This window comes from Lepeophtheirus salmonis, chromosome 4, assembly GCF_016086655.4.
Source record: "Lepeophtheirus salmonis chromosome 4, UVic_Lsal_1.4, whole genome shotgun sequence".
Lineage (NCBI taxonomy): Eukaryota > Metazoa > Arthropoda > Copepoda > Siphonostomatoida > Caligidae > Lepeophtheirus > Lepeophtheirus salmonis.
This window is the reverse complement of record NC_052134.2, coordinates 5,291,407-5,310,412: the sequence shown is the minus strand read 5'-3', so window position 1 is coordinate 5,310,412 and position 19,006 is coordinate 5,291,407. Positions and strand designations below refer to the sequence as shown.

Below are 19,006 nucleotides of genomic sequence, written 5' to 3'. Positions count from 1 at the left end.
TGAACAGTCTTAATATATGTAACCATCTAATAGATATTTAAAAAAAATGAATAGATGGCATCTATTTAATTTTGATTCTCATAGACACTGGGTGTTAACAAGTCTTTCGTAGCCAAAGTCGATTTATAATGACGTCACTGTTTTATATATATGATGAATTCATTTATCAAAGATTCTTCCAAGGTATTTCTTTTTCGTCATATTCGGATGGGTCCTTAAGATTTAGGATAGGAAGTCAAAATTTTGGAACCAATACATTCCTACTCGAAAAGAGAAAAAGATGGCTTTCTATGCAAGAAGAAACCCAATTATATATTTACTTATGGCTGTTGGAAAACTATGATTCTCGAATGGAGGGAATTTCAGCCTGTATCTAAAAAGGATCAGCATGGCATCGTATTTTTTAACAATGATTTTAGAGACATTATTTTATCAACTCTATTTTTTGATCTTCAATCCTAGAAATAGAGAAATAACAGTCCTAAAATTTTGACTTTCCGTCCCAAATCCCTTAAGAACATCTCCAAATCGGATGTAAAAGTAGTTCCATAGGGCTATCATAGCTAAATGACGTCATCATGAATTTCCATCAGTAATACGTTCATCAATCAATCTCGAGCATTAAGGATTCAATGTGTATAAGAATGATAAAAACATTAATTAGGCCTAAATTAATAATACCAGTTTCGTGCATGAAAGATAAATTCAATTAGTAAAGTAGTGTAATTTACTGTAATATTAGTTTAAATTTGGTATGTTTTTCAAGCAGGGCTTCAGAGTTAGGGCATAATATGCCCCCATTCCGACTCCAACACACTTTTTTTTTATAATATATGTTATAGCCTATATAAGTACTATAGAGTCATTTGAGTCTAAAGACTATAAATAAATATTTAATTTATTTGTTATATGCAGCAAATAATTGTGGAAGGTATATGTAAAGAAACTTTTTGGATTATAATATATTTAAAAAGATGAAAAACAAATGAAATGGATTACTAATATATTATTCATAAGCATCTGAACGTAATTTATGCACTCATAACCGAAGAACAACGGTACAAACAACCTCTCACTACAACGTTACCCTTTACACCGATGACATTAACTATTAACAAGACTAAGTAATGCACTAGCATGGGTAGTGGCTATGCTCTGCTCAACATAATAATTTAGACTTTAGAGATATTCGGGAATAGTGATTGTATACACTATAGAGCACGTTTGAAATTTTATTTAAGCCGTAGAACAGGAAAATGAAGATTAAAACTTTCAGCCGACTGGTAAAACTGCTGTTGCATGGTGTAATTAGTCATTATGAGGGAGTCCCTTGGATTTCAAACTTTTTTAAAAGAAGGGTAACGATTGACAAACACTGATTTAGATCAATTAACTTTTTTTATGTAACTTTATAAGCTTTATATTTTCTATTGGATTTTTTGATACTATCTCTTATTTCAATTAGCAACAATTTAATTGTAAGATCAAAACAAACCTTTCTGAAAAAAAATATATTTAAAAAAGAAAGTAAGATAAACTATTGATGAAATTTATTAAATCTCGGCAAAATGTATATCTATTAACTGAAAAAGAGTAATGACACACAAAATTCACATACCATCGAATATATTTTAATTAACATTTTAATACTGTCAAAAAATGACGGATAAAATATTAATGATCAAACTATTTAACTGATATTCTATAATTGCATATCTTGATCAAGAGATTCACATAAGAAAAGTATTATGATTACACAAGTTTTGAGCTTACACATTATATTCTCGTATATATATATAGGAAATACATAATGCAGTCCTATACAATGTTAGTTTGAAGAAATTAGTGTTGCTGTTTTTTTTGTTGTTAAATATTGTTATATATTGTTGTCAGATGAAGTTGCACGAATTAGGTATAAGTAGATATTTTAGCCCTACAATTAATTGATCTGATCTAAGAAGTTGAAGTCCATATAGATGTTATGTGTAGTGTTGTAAATCTTAAGCATTTTTAGGGAGAGCGTTTATTGTTGTTGACAGCTTGAACAGTGGTTTTTTTATAAAGCTGTTATCATTATTCTTTCATTCTTAAGGAGAGAATATCTAAGTTTAAAGTAACTTGTGTGTCTCATGAATGACGGGATTAACGCTCATTAATTGTTAAGAAGTTATAAGCTAAGTCCCCATTGGAATCAGAGTAGAATCGAGGATTAACAGGAGAGTAATTCCTGGCTATGCTACTGCATGATACGGAGGTGTCCTTGTGTTTATTCCCTTCATCTCACAGCTTCTTGAAACTACTATAATGAAACGTCATGATAGCTAACTTGCTCTTCTCTAAAACATTCTTCAAATTGTCAGGGATTCAATATTCATTTTCTGTTCGTTTGTTTTTTTACATACCGAAAAAACTGATGATTTACAGCCTAAATTATGTATATTTCCCCCTGTAAGAGCGACCGGGTATCCCAAAGCTATATATCGACTAGAAAAATACACTTGTTAGCTTAAGTAGACTTCTTTTCTTAATAAAATATTTTTTCTCCAGCAAGGTGTCACTTTTTATGATATCAGAGATAACAACGTCACTTAATCATTTTTTGGTATATTTCTTCATGACGCATCCAACTTTTTCTTCTTATCTCAGAATTTGTCCTTTTAATTTAGTTAGAAGATTGACATCATAGATGTTGCATAGTTAGTTATATGAAGGGTGGGAAAATGTAGAGAAAAACAACAGTATTAAAATTATAAATAAAAAAGGTTGTCGCTATTGTTCAGTTTTCTTTTCTTTTTTTCATTCTTTAATAGACCGTCATAGTGTTAACATTTCTCTCTGAATGAATAAAATAAAATAACTAAAAATAATAAACTTTGTGCCCTAAATTAATTAACACATGAAAAAAGCAAAATACTTTCTATGTTATTAAAATATAGGCAATGTAAATATGTAAAAAACAATGAAGGTGTACACATTTGTCATTACCGGTTTTCAAAGAAAAATACCACTTAATCATTGCGTAATATACATTATTTGAAAGACAACACATGTTTACTTTTAGTGCATAGAGGGTTAAATTAATTTCTACATTATTTTCTATGCGATAATAATATCTAAATGTTGAAGTTTATCCTCTCTATAGCAATAATACAATTTCTCCCTTCAAAACCATACAACATGCAGTTAATGTTGCCATAAGGCTAGCTCCCCCCTTTTCTCCGCTCTACAAAATGGCCATCCATAGTTAGAGAGTTGTATTCCAGTATAATTGACCCCCCAGCGGACATAATTGGACAAATATTGATTATGTGTTTTGGGTATCGAACTAACGTACATAACATACGTAACGTAACATAGTGTTGAATCCGGTATATTTTTGTAGCTTGTCCAATTTGTTTTTTTGGAGTTGGTAATCCGAAAAATGTATTTTCTATTCCTTAGCTGTTGTCATTATGTTCTTCCTTTTCTACTACATTCAATTATATTCAAAACATGATTGAACATTCGTGTGTGGTTATAAAAGACGGAGAGTTACTTGAGGATTTGTTGCAGAGATGTAATTGTAAGTCGTTATTGGAGTAAGAGTAGAATTGAGGACTGACAGTTGAGTAACTCTTGCAAATGTCCTTGTTTATTTATTTCTCCTCCTTTTCTCACGTCACAGCTGCTTGTAGCTGATCGAATGAAATGACATGAGAGCACAGCTACTCTCGTCCAAAACTTTCTTCAAATTGTGAGGGTTGCCATGTTTATTTTCACTTTGTTTTTTTAATATGGCCAAAATACAAACGATTTATATCACTACACATATATTTCATGCGGGAAAAATCCTGAGAGATAAAATGTCTACTGTTTTATGCCGCTCTATTAATTAGTTTTTTCAATTTAAATAATCTGTAACTGTCTGGTTCTAATAATGAATTTCTATATGAATATTTCCAGGATAGCTTTCAAAAATTATAGAAATAACACAAAAATATATGCCTTAATTGTCAATAAATCAAGAATAGGTATGTAATTTATTACATACATACGTAGCTATAAATAAGACTACAGGTGAAATAAATCTTTTTTTGTTCTTTATTATTGAATAAGGAATTTCATTGGATTCACTGTTTGAACTAATTAATTATTTATGAATATTGTTGGAATCATGAATAACAAATCATCTAAATGCTGACTTTCTTGAAGAAAACGCACTTTTTTATGATTAGAAATGTCGAATGCAATATCCCTTAATCACAAACAAGAATTTACATTAAAAAAATAAAATAAATGTATGTACATAATTAATTAATTATATAGTCAATGGAGTTACAAGTTCCCTATTGCCCTGTTTATCCCCAAGGTATGAACAGATATGTATATCTACAAATAAATTAGTTGGTTTTTTGAATAGATATTGTTGCTTGTTGCGTGACTTATTCAATATGATATTCATGTTGCATATTGCAATTTACTTTACCAAGACTCAAAGATGAGAAGGTGTCTTATCTGTAGATCGACCCTATAAAAGTATATGCAGGCTTATATATTGTGCAGAAAATGGGCCCATTTTATGCTTCCCGTACATTTTTGATGCCCTGAACGTAAAAAAAAAAAGAACAATAAAGGGGGAAAATCATTGAACGGCATTCCTTTTTATTGTTGTCCAAACACATATTTTACACAAGATCAAAGCTAAAATCAAGTGGCGAAACGATGACCACGTTTATGAAAAAAACCGAGTGCGTCAAATAATTAAATAACGTCATTTAATGCACGTCATAACCAGAGATAAAATACAAGGGAAAAATTTCGTTATTTACCCAATAAAATTTGAGCAAAAATTAATTGCCGTTTCATTTAAAAAATGAACGGAATTTAATTAAACATTGAACGTCTGAAGGGATTCATTTCAAAAATGAAATGATGAACAAATGTTTGTTGCCAAGTTTGCGGAAAAGAAATGGTGTAGTCAATCATTTTTTATTATGGTCACAATTTTGAAATTAACAATTTTCTGTATTCAAAATGGTGCAAATCTTTCGAAATTTAAAAAAAAAGATTATCAGATGTTGTATTTTGTCACTTTTCAAAATTTGAAGTCTTAAATTTGTCATTTATAAGAAAAAACATTCTTTCACAGATTTGATATACAGATATACAGTTTAATGTTTTATCTTCTATGAATAAATGTTTTTTGTAAGCATTTTTATAAAATTTGAGAGCTGATTTAAATAGCATAGTAAGAGGGAAATGTTATGCCGAATTAATTTAAAAACTTTAAAGCCCTGTAAGATATTTTCGGCTTAGAAACACGACACAAAACATAAAGTTCAAACAAATAACTTCTAACAATCAATCCTATTGTAAACACTTTAGGATATTTGATTTCATTTCATTTTACACATTTAACATAAAGCTTTAGGTCAACAAAAATGAGCCTGGGGATTTTAGCTTTTAATAGAGGTATTTTTGTTGTTTGGAACTTTCTTGAATTTTGATGTAGCTAAGTAGATCTACCATGCTGTATATATGTACATATGTAGTATTTTATACTTTCATAATTTGGAATACATACATATATGTCTTTGATCTTTCTTGCCTTCAAAGAATTAAACTAGAAGAACAGGACCCTTCCCTTCTTTCCTTTCAAACAATGAAATCGTATATTCATTAATTAAACAACAATAGAGAAAGAAGGTAATATTAAGTGGAAGAGAGAGGGAGAATACCACCAGTTACGATTCACGAATGATCAAAAGTAAATCCAATCATATCTTATCAAAAATAAACATTGCATTATGTTCCTACTTAAGAAAGATTCATTCATGGTTAATACCGCTGTTTATGACGTGCAAAGACATTTTACTGACACCCTAATTGCCGAACGGACACTTTTACAAAAAAGTAATAAGTATATTTGATGATGATTCATACAGAAATACGATGTAATCAGTATTTCTATTCATATTACACCAATTTTAATAGATAGCATATTTAATTATTTTCCACGAATTTCAATGATTAATTCGTAGACTTGTGACTTTTTGAGCGATTTTTGGCTAAACTGAGGAAAAAAGAGCGCTAAAGTTTTAAAAAACGAGCACCGAAAATATAAAAAAAATTATTTAAAGAAAATACAGTTTATTAAGGATAATTGTAATCAATAAGTGTTGTTTTATTTTTACCATAGTTTATTGATAAATTTTGCTATATTATATCCACAAATTAAGATTTTATAAAAGATTTTCTTCCATTAATTTTTGCATTCGAAATTTCAGTACTGCTAGTTTTAAATATACTTACAGACCGTTGAACGTCACAAGAGTAGTTCGAGCAAATTTAAAGTTGCTGAGATCTTCAGGAGTCTTGTTAGACGGAGGCATCTCATCATGGTCACTGCTGATTATAAGTTCAACCTTTTATATTAATATAAGATAAGGATTTATGTGAATTAAAAAAGCTATTTTTCTTTGAATTATATTCCGTTTTTTCCAGAAATTGTAAAAATCCTGTTTTTGTCTTCAGAAAGTATATTCAGAGAATCATAAATGAGTATTCCTCTACTTCAAAATTTGTAATAGTTTTCAGTAAAAATGACAAATTAGTTGTGATAAAAGACAAATGGCTTCCAAGCTGTGGATCTTTAGAAACTTGCCGGCACGTGCAAGGGCATTTTTTTATTCAATTCACATACATATTTTTTTTTATTCCTTCAAAATATGTTGTGTAGTACATAGCAGCCTCGAGCCCTCACCCCTAAAATATTCAAGTTAAATTACACAACATTCGATCAAAGTTAGGGAAAATTGGTGGAAAAGTATTTCTCCTCTGTTACAAGATTCAAGATTTATTTTAAATATAATGATTTGGACTAAATTTTCCCTTCCTCTCATTAGCTATTGTCGAAATCAAGCTCCCTTAGATATCTGATCACGTAATAATAAACCTAATTGCATCATATACATAGTTTTTCCTCCAAAAAGAGAGACTTTGTTTCGTGTATTGTTTTTCCTATTAATGAAGGAGAGTTTTTGTAGCTTAATTTTCCCTCCAAAAGTATCATCAAAACTGTTGTATAATCTAAATAGAATCCAAATTTTCTTTATTCCATACAATACTAGAAAAATGAGTAATTTTCCCCCAAGAGGTCAAAATGAGGCGTTTTGACCGGGGATCGCTCACAAGTCGTTAGTCTATTAATAAATAAATAATTGATTCATTTTATGATATGATCGAAGCTACTTCAATAGTTGGCTCGAACCACTATTACAACTCTTGTAGAAAAAACTATGACCAACCCCCAAATATATACGTTTAACGTTTAAAATGTTTAAAGAACGATTGATATGTTTCGTATATTGTAGTTTGGAGGACTTGTGTGCCTTATGAGTTGTATAGTGTCAGTTTCTAAGCCAATGACATACAGATAGAGGAGTACCAATCAAGACCTGACTTGGTACATAAGAGCTTCGATATAAACGATTGAATCTCAATTGAGAATCATTGAACGAATCCCTCTCTTCATTAAATATTTTTTTCTCTTTCAAAATTACATTTATATATAGCCCAATTGTCATGATTTTTGTTACAACAGTTGTAATAGTGGATCGAGCCAACACTTGAAGCATTCTCAATCATCCAATGAAATTAATTAATCTGCACTGACTCATTGCAACTCGTGCAAATAGTTAAAAAAAAATTCATTTTTATTGCAGTATGAATCATCATCAAATAAATTTGTTATTTTTTTCGGCAAATCAGATTACTAGTCTTTTCAACGTTGATTAGTTGAGCTCCAGAGTAAAATTAGGTTAACTAGCTACTACTAGTTTTGGTTTTCAGTCTGAAAATCCTTTGACCAGTCTAGGACCGTTATGATTTTTAGTGTACCGAACTAAATAGATCCTGTAAAGAATTTTGGTCTAGATCAGTCCGAAAGAAAAATTTAGTCTGATGTAGACCTATTCTATAGATGAATGGTTGATCACGTCATGTGCGTTTCAAAAATTTTGAACACTGGTACAATAACCTAATATGAGGTTAAATGTGTGAGTAAATCATATTTGTAAAAACTAATAAATCAGGATAAAGGAAGGAATAAGTGTATAGCTTGAGACTGAAAAAAATTGTTTAAATATATTGAAACCGAAAAAATTGGTCCATGATTTGAAAACGATTAAATTTCAGTCTACGATCTGAGATCCCAGTCTGGACTGAAATATCAGTCCAATCGATCTGCATGAAGAAATTTTGTAATATCGAACCTTTAAAAAAAATAGTCTTGGACTATGTAACAACGCAAACAACTAAGAACCAGAGTTGACTTGGACTCAAAACGTAAGAATTGAGATTATATTGGATTTCAGACCATTTTTTAACAAATTTTCGTATAATCGTTTAATTTTTTTCTTAGTCAACTAAAATAGACTAAACCCCAATTTTTAAAAGTAAAAAATAAGGCCCAAAATATATGTCCAACCCTGTGTTCTCTTTTTCGAAAATATTATAATCTTCAAGCCTCATCCTCCTTTAAAAAATGAAGACTTATGTGTATTGAAAGTTGAAATGTAAAAATATAAAAACATCTGAATTTCTTCCACAAATATATAGAGAATCATAATTTTCCATTGGGTGTTTCCGTTCATATAAATGAAAACATTCTTAGTTACAGAACCTCCACTTTTTAAAAAGGAGAATGTTTGAGGTTTGAAGATTATAAATGATAATAATATCATGTATATAATTTCTTATAGACAAGTTCTGTATTGGTCCGTTCTGACCTTTAAACAATAGGTGTCATGAGTTATGTTTTAAAGAAAAATTAATGGATTCAAGCAAATGGGAATGAATGCATTACTTATTTTTCTATTAAATAATTATAAATGAACCACACACCCTACATTCATTGAATCAAAACCTGATAAATTCCCTAATTGAAGGAAATTAGAAAAATGAAGTAATAAATCCCATAAATGAATCTAACAAAAGGTAAAGAAATATTGATAAAAACAATCAGATTTTTTTTTATGGAATCAATTAATCATTTAGATTGGAATGAATGAGAATTCATTATTAAAAGAATCATTGCCTACTATTTACGGGGACAGGGGAGAGTTGCCATACTTTTTGCTTTTGGTCAATTTTATCAGAGTTGGTTTAACTCAACATAACCATATATAGGTCATAGACGTAGGAGACAGGGGGTGGCATTGTCCTTCCAATTCGGAGGAAACTATCAGCTTTTAGAAAATATGACCAGCCAGTATGCTAAAAATAAGAAACCGAAAATCAGCATGGTAATCCTGACAATGAAGAATGTTTTGGAGGAGAGCAGCTCAGACGAGTTGCAAAAACTAGTCTAACTTAGTATTACTTCATTTCTGCTCCATGTTATTAGTTAAATTTGCAATATCGAACATTTTTAACCATGGATCTTTTGTGTTATAAGAAGTGACTTCATTATACATACAAAATGAAACTAATTTGAGTTATGTATTCCAATTTGTTCCAAAGTTAAGATCTCTTTAATGGCCTCTTACTGTTAATATATATAATCTTCCTACGAAGTTTTATCAAAATTAACTAAATTAAAAGTAACTTTTTCCGTAATCCTGCATGCAAACAGACCGAGGTGGTACATAGCCTCCGTTCAACTTCACTGGTGGAAACATAGAATTCTAGAGACCTGGAAGAATCAAAAATACCTTTTTTTCATATGAGGGAGTGATAAAAGGAGTTATTGGTTTAAAAAAAGAGTCAACCTCATTTGTTTACTTCAATCCTTCATGAAGGTAAAAAGAGAAAACACAACCTAAAGTGCATGCGTGATTATTCAATGGGATCATGTGTCTACGGCGGAAGTACTAACTGTAGAGTTGAGTACTTTATACATAGAGATATAAAGTATAGAAGGCTTATGAATGACGAGGACAATTTATTGACGCGTTCAGCTGATGAACGATAAAGACACATAAAGATCAAAACATTGAGGTAGTATGTCAAGATAAGCCTGTGTAATACGAATAATATTCTTAACATCTTAATAAATTAATCATTAGTAATAAAATAACGTTATAATTTTTACAAAAGGAGTTTGGTATTTGTAAAGTTTTTCATATTGTATATAATTGCAACTTGATAAATTCTTATTATTTTATTCGTAAATTCCAATGCCTGCCTGCATTGCATTCAATCGTAATTCATGAACGGCAGCTTTTTTTAGATCCCCAGAGCCATGATCTTGCTAGTAAATTGTTGAAAAAATGTGAACTTAACCATAATAATGTGAAAATAAGCTTTTTTCCATAAGTATTTTCATAACTTTATAAAACAATAATATGTTTTAGCATCCTTGTTAGTTAATTTAATATTCCATATATATTATAAGTCACCATCTACTTTTAGATTTGCCAAAAATCCAGCGCTTCTAAAGCAATGGATAGTAAACTGCCTTCGCGAAGATTGGAAACCAACCAAATGGTCAAGAATCTGTTCTAAGTACTTCAAGGACTCTGACATCATCAAGCACAAAGTTAAGTGCACGCCTGTTTTTCGAGTAGTGCCTTCAATTTTCGACTTTCTAATGCACTTTAACCATTGACGAATATTAAATTGAAGACCCTATGAAGAAGACAGTACTATAAAAATGAATTCTGTTGGTAAGATTGAAAAAAGGTAAATTGTAAATATAGTCATTGATCATACATATACTCTACCTAGTACTATGGAATCCTTGTGGGAGGTGACAAAAAGAGACATTAGAATTCTTTCCGAAAAAAATTAACATCTTTCAACACATTTAAAGGCTTTAAAAATTAAATTATTTGTCAAAGCAAACGAAGGCTTCAGAAGCGGATAATCAAGACTAAAGATTTATGTCGCAATTGAACTAAAAAAAAATATGGTTTCTGGATTAAGTGAAGAAGTTCTGTCTACTATAACATCTAAGTTTCCAAAAGAGCTCTTTCATCGTATAATCCATAATTTAAAAAATGGAAATTACAACAAGGAATAAATACTCAGGAATTAAAGCAATTTTCATTGACTTTACAGTTTTTCTCTCAGAAGAGTTATGATTATGTTCGGAGTACTTTCAACATGTAATACGAGCTCAGCAACAAAAAAAAGCCAACGGCGAAAAAATTTCTAGCAACCTCACTCTAGATGAAATGAGTATAAAGAAAAGGATTGAGTTTGATGGTAGTAAGTACCATGGATACGTGGATATTGGCACAGGACTATCCGATGGTTCAATGCCTCCTGCCACAGAGGTTGTTGTACTGATGGTGGTCGCCATCAATGGGAAGTTGGAAAATACCAACTTTATTATCCATGGATTATCTGGGAGATAAAAGGCAAATTTGTTTCTTACGGCTTTGAGTAAAGTGTATGATACGGGCATTATCATTCCTAGTATTACATGTGATGGCCCCTCTTGTAATTTTGCTATGTTTAACCCCCTCGGAGCTGTTCTCTGTCCAAATAATATGGAAACTACGTTTCCTCATCCTTCCAATCCTGAAATCAAGATAGCAGTTATATTTGATATTTGCCATATTATGAAGCTCGTGAGGGGTAATAGGTAACTTTGTATAAGGACAATTCGTATAAAACATTTTCGTATGGACAATTTGCATAAAAACAATTTCGTATAAATTTATGAGGAAACGGAGCATAGACTTTATGAATTGTCATTTTAACCCCTGAATATTGGAGGTGTTTTCGGGTATTGGTGATACTTAAGTGACTACTAAGAGCCCTTACAACCCCCCAAATGTGGAACCTGGTGGTACCAAAAACTCCAGCAAAAATGCTGGGGTCCAATCGGGGTGTTATGAGGGTGCTCTTAATTGTTTCTCAAGTATTGGCGGTAAGTTGCATCCCGTTTTGGGATTCTGTGGCACCTGAAAACATCCCCAAAATTCGAGGTACAATTAGGGGGGGGGGTTATGAGGGCTCTTAGTAGTTACTTAAATGTTGGCATACCCCAAAACACACCCCAACCTTTGGGGTACAAAATAAACATTCATAAAGTCTATGGCCCGTTTCCTCATAAATTTATAAGAAATGGTTTTATACAAAAATGTTTTATACGAATTGTCCTTACACGAATATGTTTTATACGGAGTTACCGTACACCCTCGTGAGGAATACATTTGTATCTTTTGGTGTTATGAAAAATCAAAAAGGAGAGGAGATTCGTTGGAGCTTGAACTATATTTATTAGAGGAACATTCTGAGAGCCGGAACGAAGTCGCGAAAAGCTCACATTGAATGGAAAAGAATGAAAATGAAAGTAAATTTGGCATGCCAAACACTTTCGAGAAGTGTAGAAGATGCTTTGGACATGCTCTCGAAGTATCTTCAACACAAAAACTTTACAAACTGTACGGCTACAGTGGAGTTCATTAGAATATTTTACGCCTTATTTGATATATATATATAATATATTAGGAAGCTCAACTAAATCCCCATTAAGAAGATCCAACTAGGATTATTGGTGCACTCTCTTGATACCAAGCTACGACTATATCAAAGAATTAAAAACTTGCAGAGGTCAAAAAGTTGTTAATACAAAGCAAAAAACAGGATATGTTGGATTTTTGATCGCAATTCAGAGTTTTATACACTTATATGATTCTCTTATAGAAAAGATTGGGGAGATCGCATAAAATACAACTAACCTATCTTTCTAAAGATGTATTTTTTTTCTAAAAACTGAAAAGATGTCTGAAAGACTTTAAAATTTTACAAAACGGGTTTTGCCGAGAGATTCCAGTCTGACTTTTAAAAATAGCATTGCAGTTTTGAAAAATATTGGCTTTCGTAAAAATTAGGGCTTTCAATGCCTTAGTGATCATATATTTGATTCATTTCCAGAATCTAATCATGTATTTTTCCTAATAAAAGTAATTTTTTCGATGTTATGCAAGTATAAAGCTGTATCACTTGGGAAAGCTAGAAACTGAGACTGTACAAGGAACCAAGATTTGTAGTGTCCTCACGAATATTATACAGTTTAAGAATCAATAATTTGAAAAATATCAATAAGATGATGAAAGAAATAATTTTATTAGTATATAATATTTTTTAGAATAAATTATACTTCATTGATTAGATGTTTATTTATCTTAAATATTCTATAACATTTTTTATAAAAATTAGTATCAAATAGAACAAATGAGAATATTAGGAATTTATAAGAAAAAATCAATTATGAAAATGTTCTTCATTGTGTTGTTATAGGCCTCATGCGATTCAAGGCGAATTTAAATACCAATCGTAGATATTCTTTTTAGAGATGAATTATGATACTCCTTCCTAAGAGTGAAAATTGAGGTTAATGAATTATTATAACATTAATAATGAACTATTTCGCATTTTACAGATTTTATATTAATACTTGCCATTTTGATAATAGAATAATTTGAAGTAGGTTGAGTACCCTCATTATCCAATAGCCTCCTAAAATCACATTATTACGAAACGGCTATTTACTATATAATATTTGAATGTTTTGATCCTGATCTTGTTTGTATTCAATTTTTTCATCAAGTAAGCACGCTATATCTTTTTATCTCTATGAGTTTGTAATAAAAAATAAGCTTTAAAAATTATAAAAGAATAAAAGGTTGTTGAGTGTGGTCTTAATTATTTTTTGTTCATTATTTAATAGGTTGTCGTGGTGTGATGTTGAATTATCTTTGTGAAGTAAGCATTATTTCCTATCTGTGGTGATTATTGCTTTAAAATGAATAATAAAATTAATATATATGAATTTAAATATAATTATTTACAATATTTTTTGTGCACTAATGCTATTTTAAATGTAAAAGGTTATCCTCCTTATAGTAATAATTCATTTTATCCCCCTAACAGCATACAACAAGCAGCTGATATTGACAAAAGTCTTAATTTAATAGTACCTTATGTACTTTTGTATGTATACTTTTTCTTCGCGTTCTTTCTTTCCTTACAAAGATACCAACTCTACTAATAAGAATAAACAATATAAGGAAAGTTGAAACAGGAGTTTCAACTGTCTCTTTTGTAGGAAGCGATATAATACGTAAATTTTCTCCTAAAAAGATAAAATTTTGGAGATTGATGGTTATATCAAATGATAACAAAATAATTAAAAATATATAAGTTATTGCAAAAACAATGAAAAACTGACTTCATTATGTAAAAGAATATTTATCCTCCAAAAAATTACTATTTTTATCCAATATTTCGAAGAAAAGTAACAATAAATAATGATTCTGTCCACAAAAATCTTTATTATAGTAATTAGTATACAATCATAACGTAAATTTTGTGGCTGTAACTTTTTGATACTCGAGAAAAGGAGCCTGTTGCAACCATATATTTATTCTCTTTGGTTGAAACAATTTTGTGTAGCAACTGCTCCCCATTTCCCCTGAATATATTTTCAATTGACTAAAACCCAACGTTTTTTGCTGCCCATAAGGGGACTATAAAATTAGCAATGAACTTAATTAAATACATATTTGTATTTGAATTGTGGAGCGAAATATGGTACACATTTTATATCTATCCACACAATACATAAATGCATATTTTATTATCTTTTTATGTTATCATCAAAGTCCTCCTCCTAAAAAAGGGACCATAAAAGCATTGTATTTGATTATTTATCAATTAATTAGAGAAAAATACAATCATTTTACTTATGAACATCTATCCGGCATCTCAGCAATGGATGGATTCATTTGAACTCCACATTTCGTAAGATATGAGGTAGTGAAAGGGTCGCAATCAGTAATAACGTGAGCTCGCCCGTATAACTCTAGCTCAAACCCCAAATTTAAATCCCAAAAGTTAATGTAAGGATCATTTGGTTTTAGTCGGAACTTGTTTCCTTTGAAAGGAATGCGATGTCTTCGTATAAATGTCTCATGAGAGACTCTTCCCATTGAGGAATGAATCTCTGTAACTTTAATTGAATCATCTTCAAGAAAATAATATACGTTAAATCTTCTTTTAAGAGAGGTTCCCAGACCACCCTCCGAAATCGGCTCAATCAAGTAACTCCAAAACCTTAAAATCTATCAAAATGATTGAATGACTTATCCATACTTAAACCTGATTTAATTGCAACTTTACCTTTTTGTCATTTACAAGCCACTTTGGGAGGGATCCTGGAATCTGATTTGTTTGGGTTTTTTCTCCAAAAGTCCAAGTATCGCATCTTTCATTCTCTAAAGGTCGTTTTCCAATCCCTACTTTTCCAGGAATCATTCTTTGAATACTATTAGACACACCCTGAACCACTTCAAAATGTTGGGATCTACGGAAATTGGTCGGATTGACTCTCTGCAAAAGGGATATATACAAAAGAGAATTAACTAACTATATTTTTTAGACTTCCATTCTTAAATAGGATGTATGCACTAATCTCTGAAATAACTTCAAACACAAATTTTTGGATTACAACTGTGTATATTTATCCACGAACCCGTGGGTGAGATGATAGGAAAAATTCCTGATTTTTAGGACTAGAATTATACTATGAACTAAGTAATTAAATTTTATTTAAATACATACAGAACATATAAAATAAAACACATATGCAAATGCACTTTGAATAAAAGCAACAATGTCGTTGGAACGGAGGTATTCCTCTCAGGTCCATTCCGAAAGGGGTGTGAGGAAATGCCATGCATAGTTAGTATTTATCCAATACAGGGGATAAATTGAGTGAAGGATTTTTTAATTTCAAAATGATGTGTCCAAATACTATTTATATAAATTTTTTATTTGAACAGAGTACATTTAAACATCTCTTTTAAAATATTGAAGAGATAAATTATAATCTTTAACAGTACATACAGGTAATTTTGGTCCAGGTAACTCATTATTAACACCGAAGTACAATCCGGACATGTTTTTAATCCTTTTATTATTAAAGAAACTAGGGTACTAAGCTCTTTGTTATACACAGTTGAGATGGCTTTATCAATAATTCTGGTATGCAATAGAAAATAAACCATTTTATAAATATTAGTTGCTTTCTTTTATTCCTCACTTGTTAATCATTATTATCGAATAATCAACTTGATTTGTAGAGTAATTTAAATATTGATAGCAGATTAGAAATTTGCAAGATTAACTTTTGTATAATGTTTTACTTATTGAAACAATTAAAAATATATTATTAGCGTTCATAGGTCAATATAGTAGGCATATTAAGTCAAATTTAAAATGAAAATTCAATTTAATATTCATAGTAGAATCAAAATTAATGTACAATTAATAAGAATTGAAAAGAGGTACGTACACATTTGGATTGTCACAAAAAAGTTTTATAACAATAAATGGTTTACTTAAGAGGTTTTGAGAATGGAGTAGAGGGTATATTGCGTGTTGATAACTTATTTATAAAAAAACAAGGACTACGACTGTATAAAAAAGCTAGTTTTGTTGTGTTTTAAATTTGTTCTATAAGGTTTGTATAATTAAATTCTAATATGTTCTCTAAAATATTATTAAAATGCTAACAAATATTCGAACTTTTCTTTTTGTTTTAGAAAGATAGGTTTAGAGAAAAATATGTTCAAAAATATTGTGTATGGCGTCCTTGTTTTAAAATAATAAAGAAGAAAAATAATTATTTACGTAGCAATAGTAGCAGCTGTTTGATTAGAAGAAAAATAATCACAATATAAATAAACGCACGTGTATGTTGGTGAGAGTTAACACTAAACTCATAATGTCATCAACAGAGGACGAAACCAATTCCAAAGAAAGTCCATTTCAGGATGAGAAAGAGGAGGATACAACAACGTTTAGCGACCTGGGTCTGACAGAAGTCCTTTGTGAAGCTTGTGAGTCCTTGGGATGGAAGACACCGTCCAAAATTCAGAAAGAGGCCATTCCTGTAGCTTTAACTGGTCGGGATATAATTGGATTGGCGGAAACGGGATCTGGAAAGACTGCAGCCTTTGCTCTACCTGTATTACAGTCTCTTTTAGAGAAACCCCAGCGATTTTTTGCCCTTGTTCTTACGCCCACTCGTGAATTGGCTTATCAGGTTCGAATTCATTACATGATTCATGATTTATTAACTTATAAATATTCATTTATACCCCCTTATGTTTTAGATTTCTGAACAGTTTGAAAAACTAGGCAAATCCATTGGTGTGAAATGTGTGGTCCTCGTTGGAGGTATGGACATGGTGAGTCAGGCACTTGTCCTAGGAAAGAAGCCTCACATCATCATTGCTACTCCAGGGCGACTCATTGATCACATGGAAAACACGAAAGGATTTGATCTTCGCTCTCTCAAATACCTTATCATGGATGAGGCAGATCGTATATTGAACATGGACTTCGAAATTGAAGTAGATAAAATATTAAGTGCACTTCCTCGTGGAGAGGGGCGGAAAAACATGCTCTTCTCAGCTACAATGACTAAAAAAGTTGCCAAATTACAAAGAGCCTCTCTTCGTGATCCTGTTCGGGTTGAAGTCTCCTCTAAATACCAAACAGTGGATAAACTTCTACAATATTATCTTTTTATACCACTTAAGTATAAAGAGATGTATTTGGTTCATATAATCAATGAGTTAGCCGGAAATAGTTTCATCATTTTTAGTTCTACTTGTAGTGGAACTCTCAAACTTGCACTTCTTCTACGAAATCTAGGATTCACTGCTATTCCTTTGAATGGACAAATGTCTCAAAACAAACGCTTAGCTTCTCTCAACAAATTCAAAAACAAAAGTAGGTCCATACTCATTGCAACTGATGTAGCCTCGAGAGGGTTAGATATTCCTCACGTAGACGTTGTCATTAATTATGATATCCCTACACATTCCAAAGACTATATTCATCGAGTAGGTAGGACGGCACGTGCTGGACGATCCGGACGAGCAATTACATTCGTTTGTCAGTATGATGTGGAGTTATATCAACGGATTGAAACTCTCATCGGTAAAAAGCTACCCCTCTACTCGGGAGCTACTGAGGAGGAAGTTATGGTATTAGGAGATCGAGTCAACGAAGCAGTTCGTTTCGCCAAAATGGAGATGAAGGATATGGAGGAAAAGAAGAAAGAAAAGGGGAAAAAGCGAAAATCGGCAGCGGATGACTATGATGATGGAGAAAATTTTACTGGAGTTAGAAATCGTTTTAAAAAATCGGATAATAAGAAAAAAAGAAAGACAGTGCGCTAGACGGAATGATGATTTAATTATGATTAATTGTGCTATATATGTGAGATGATGCTTGTTGTAATTACTGTTAGGTGATTTTTGACAATTTAATACACTACGGCACTCATATTAAAATGAGTTTTTATTTGATTAATTAATTACAAGTCAACAAAAAAAAAACCATATTCATTTTTAGTAGTACTTGAAAAGCTGATCACGAATCGGTAATATGTTTTTTGTATCCAATCCTGATCAAATTCAATGTAAAGTTTAAAAAACCACCAGATTTTGAGGCTTTTTGCTTGAAAAGAAATAACTTGATTAATATCCATTCCTTCCGAATAATAGTTTAAAGGGAATTTTCATACTATATGCATCTATCTATAATGTAGATCTACTTTTATTCGTATGAAAAAATACTTATAATTACCACGTAACTTAATACGACTGTATCTAAGTCATTTATGAGTATTTTTCAATTATTTTCTTTAGATGAGGATATACGTCATTGTTGTAATATTAGGTATATTTTGTAATAAAAAATGACCAGTGTAGCGGAGAAATCAATGTTACAATAAGAATAATTGGATATTATGTATTAAACAAGAAACATTTCTTTTTCCAATGACTCACAAGTAATAAATAAATCAGGGGAAGGCTTGAGGTTATATAATTATCCATATAGACTCAACATATATCACGGAGTCCGACTTATAAATGGAATTGATATCGATGTGATTGAAATGAGTGATTTCTGCGTTAAATATATCAAGTAAAATGAAGGATTCTTGTTAATGAAATGTTTTCTTGTAATAAGAGACGAAGCAGAGTTTACTATAGAA

At 30.9% G+C, this 19,006-nt stretch overlaps 1 protein-coding gene across 1 annotated transcript; it reads left to right on the top strand.

Moving 5' to 3' along the window:
* Positions 1-16,642: 16,642 nt before the first annotated feature.
* pths (probable ATP-dependent RNA helicase DDX47) lies at positions 16,643-18,299 on the top strand. The gene is made up of 2 exons (XM_040710746.2): positions 16,643-17,041; positions 17,112-18,299. The coding sequence occupies exons 1-2, from the start codon at positions 16,691-16,693 to the stop codon at positions 18,183-18,185; spliced, it is 1,425 nt and encodes a 474-aa protein (XP_040566680.1). The 5' UTR covers positions 16,643-16,690; the 3' UTR covers positions 18,186-18,299.
* The last annotated feature ends 707 nt before the right edge of the window (positions 18,300-19,006 follow it).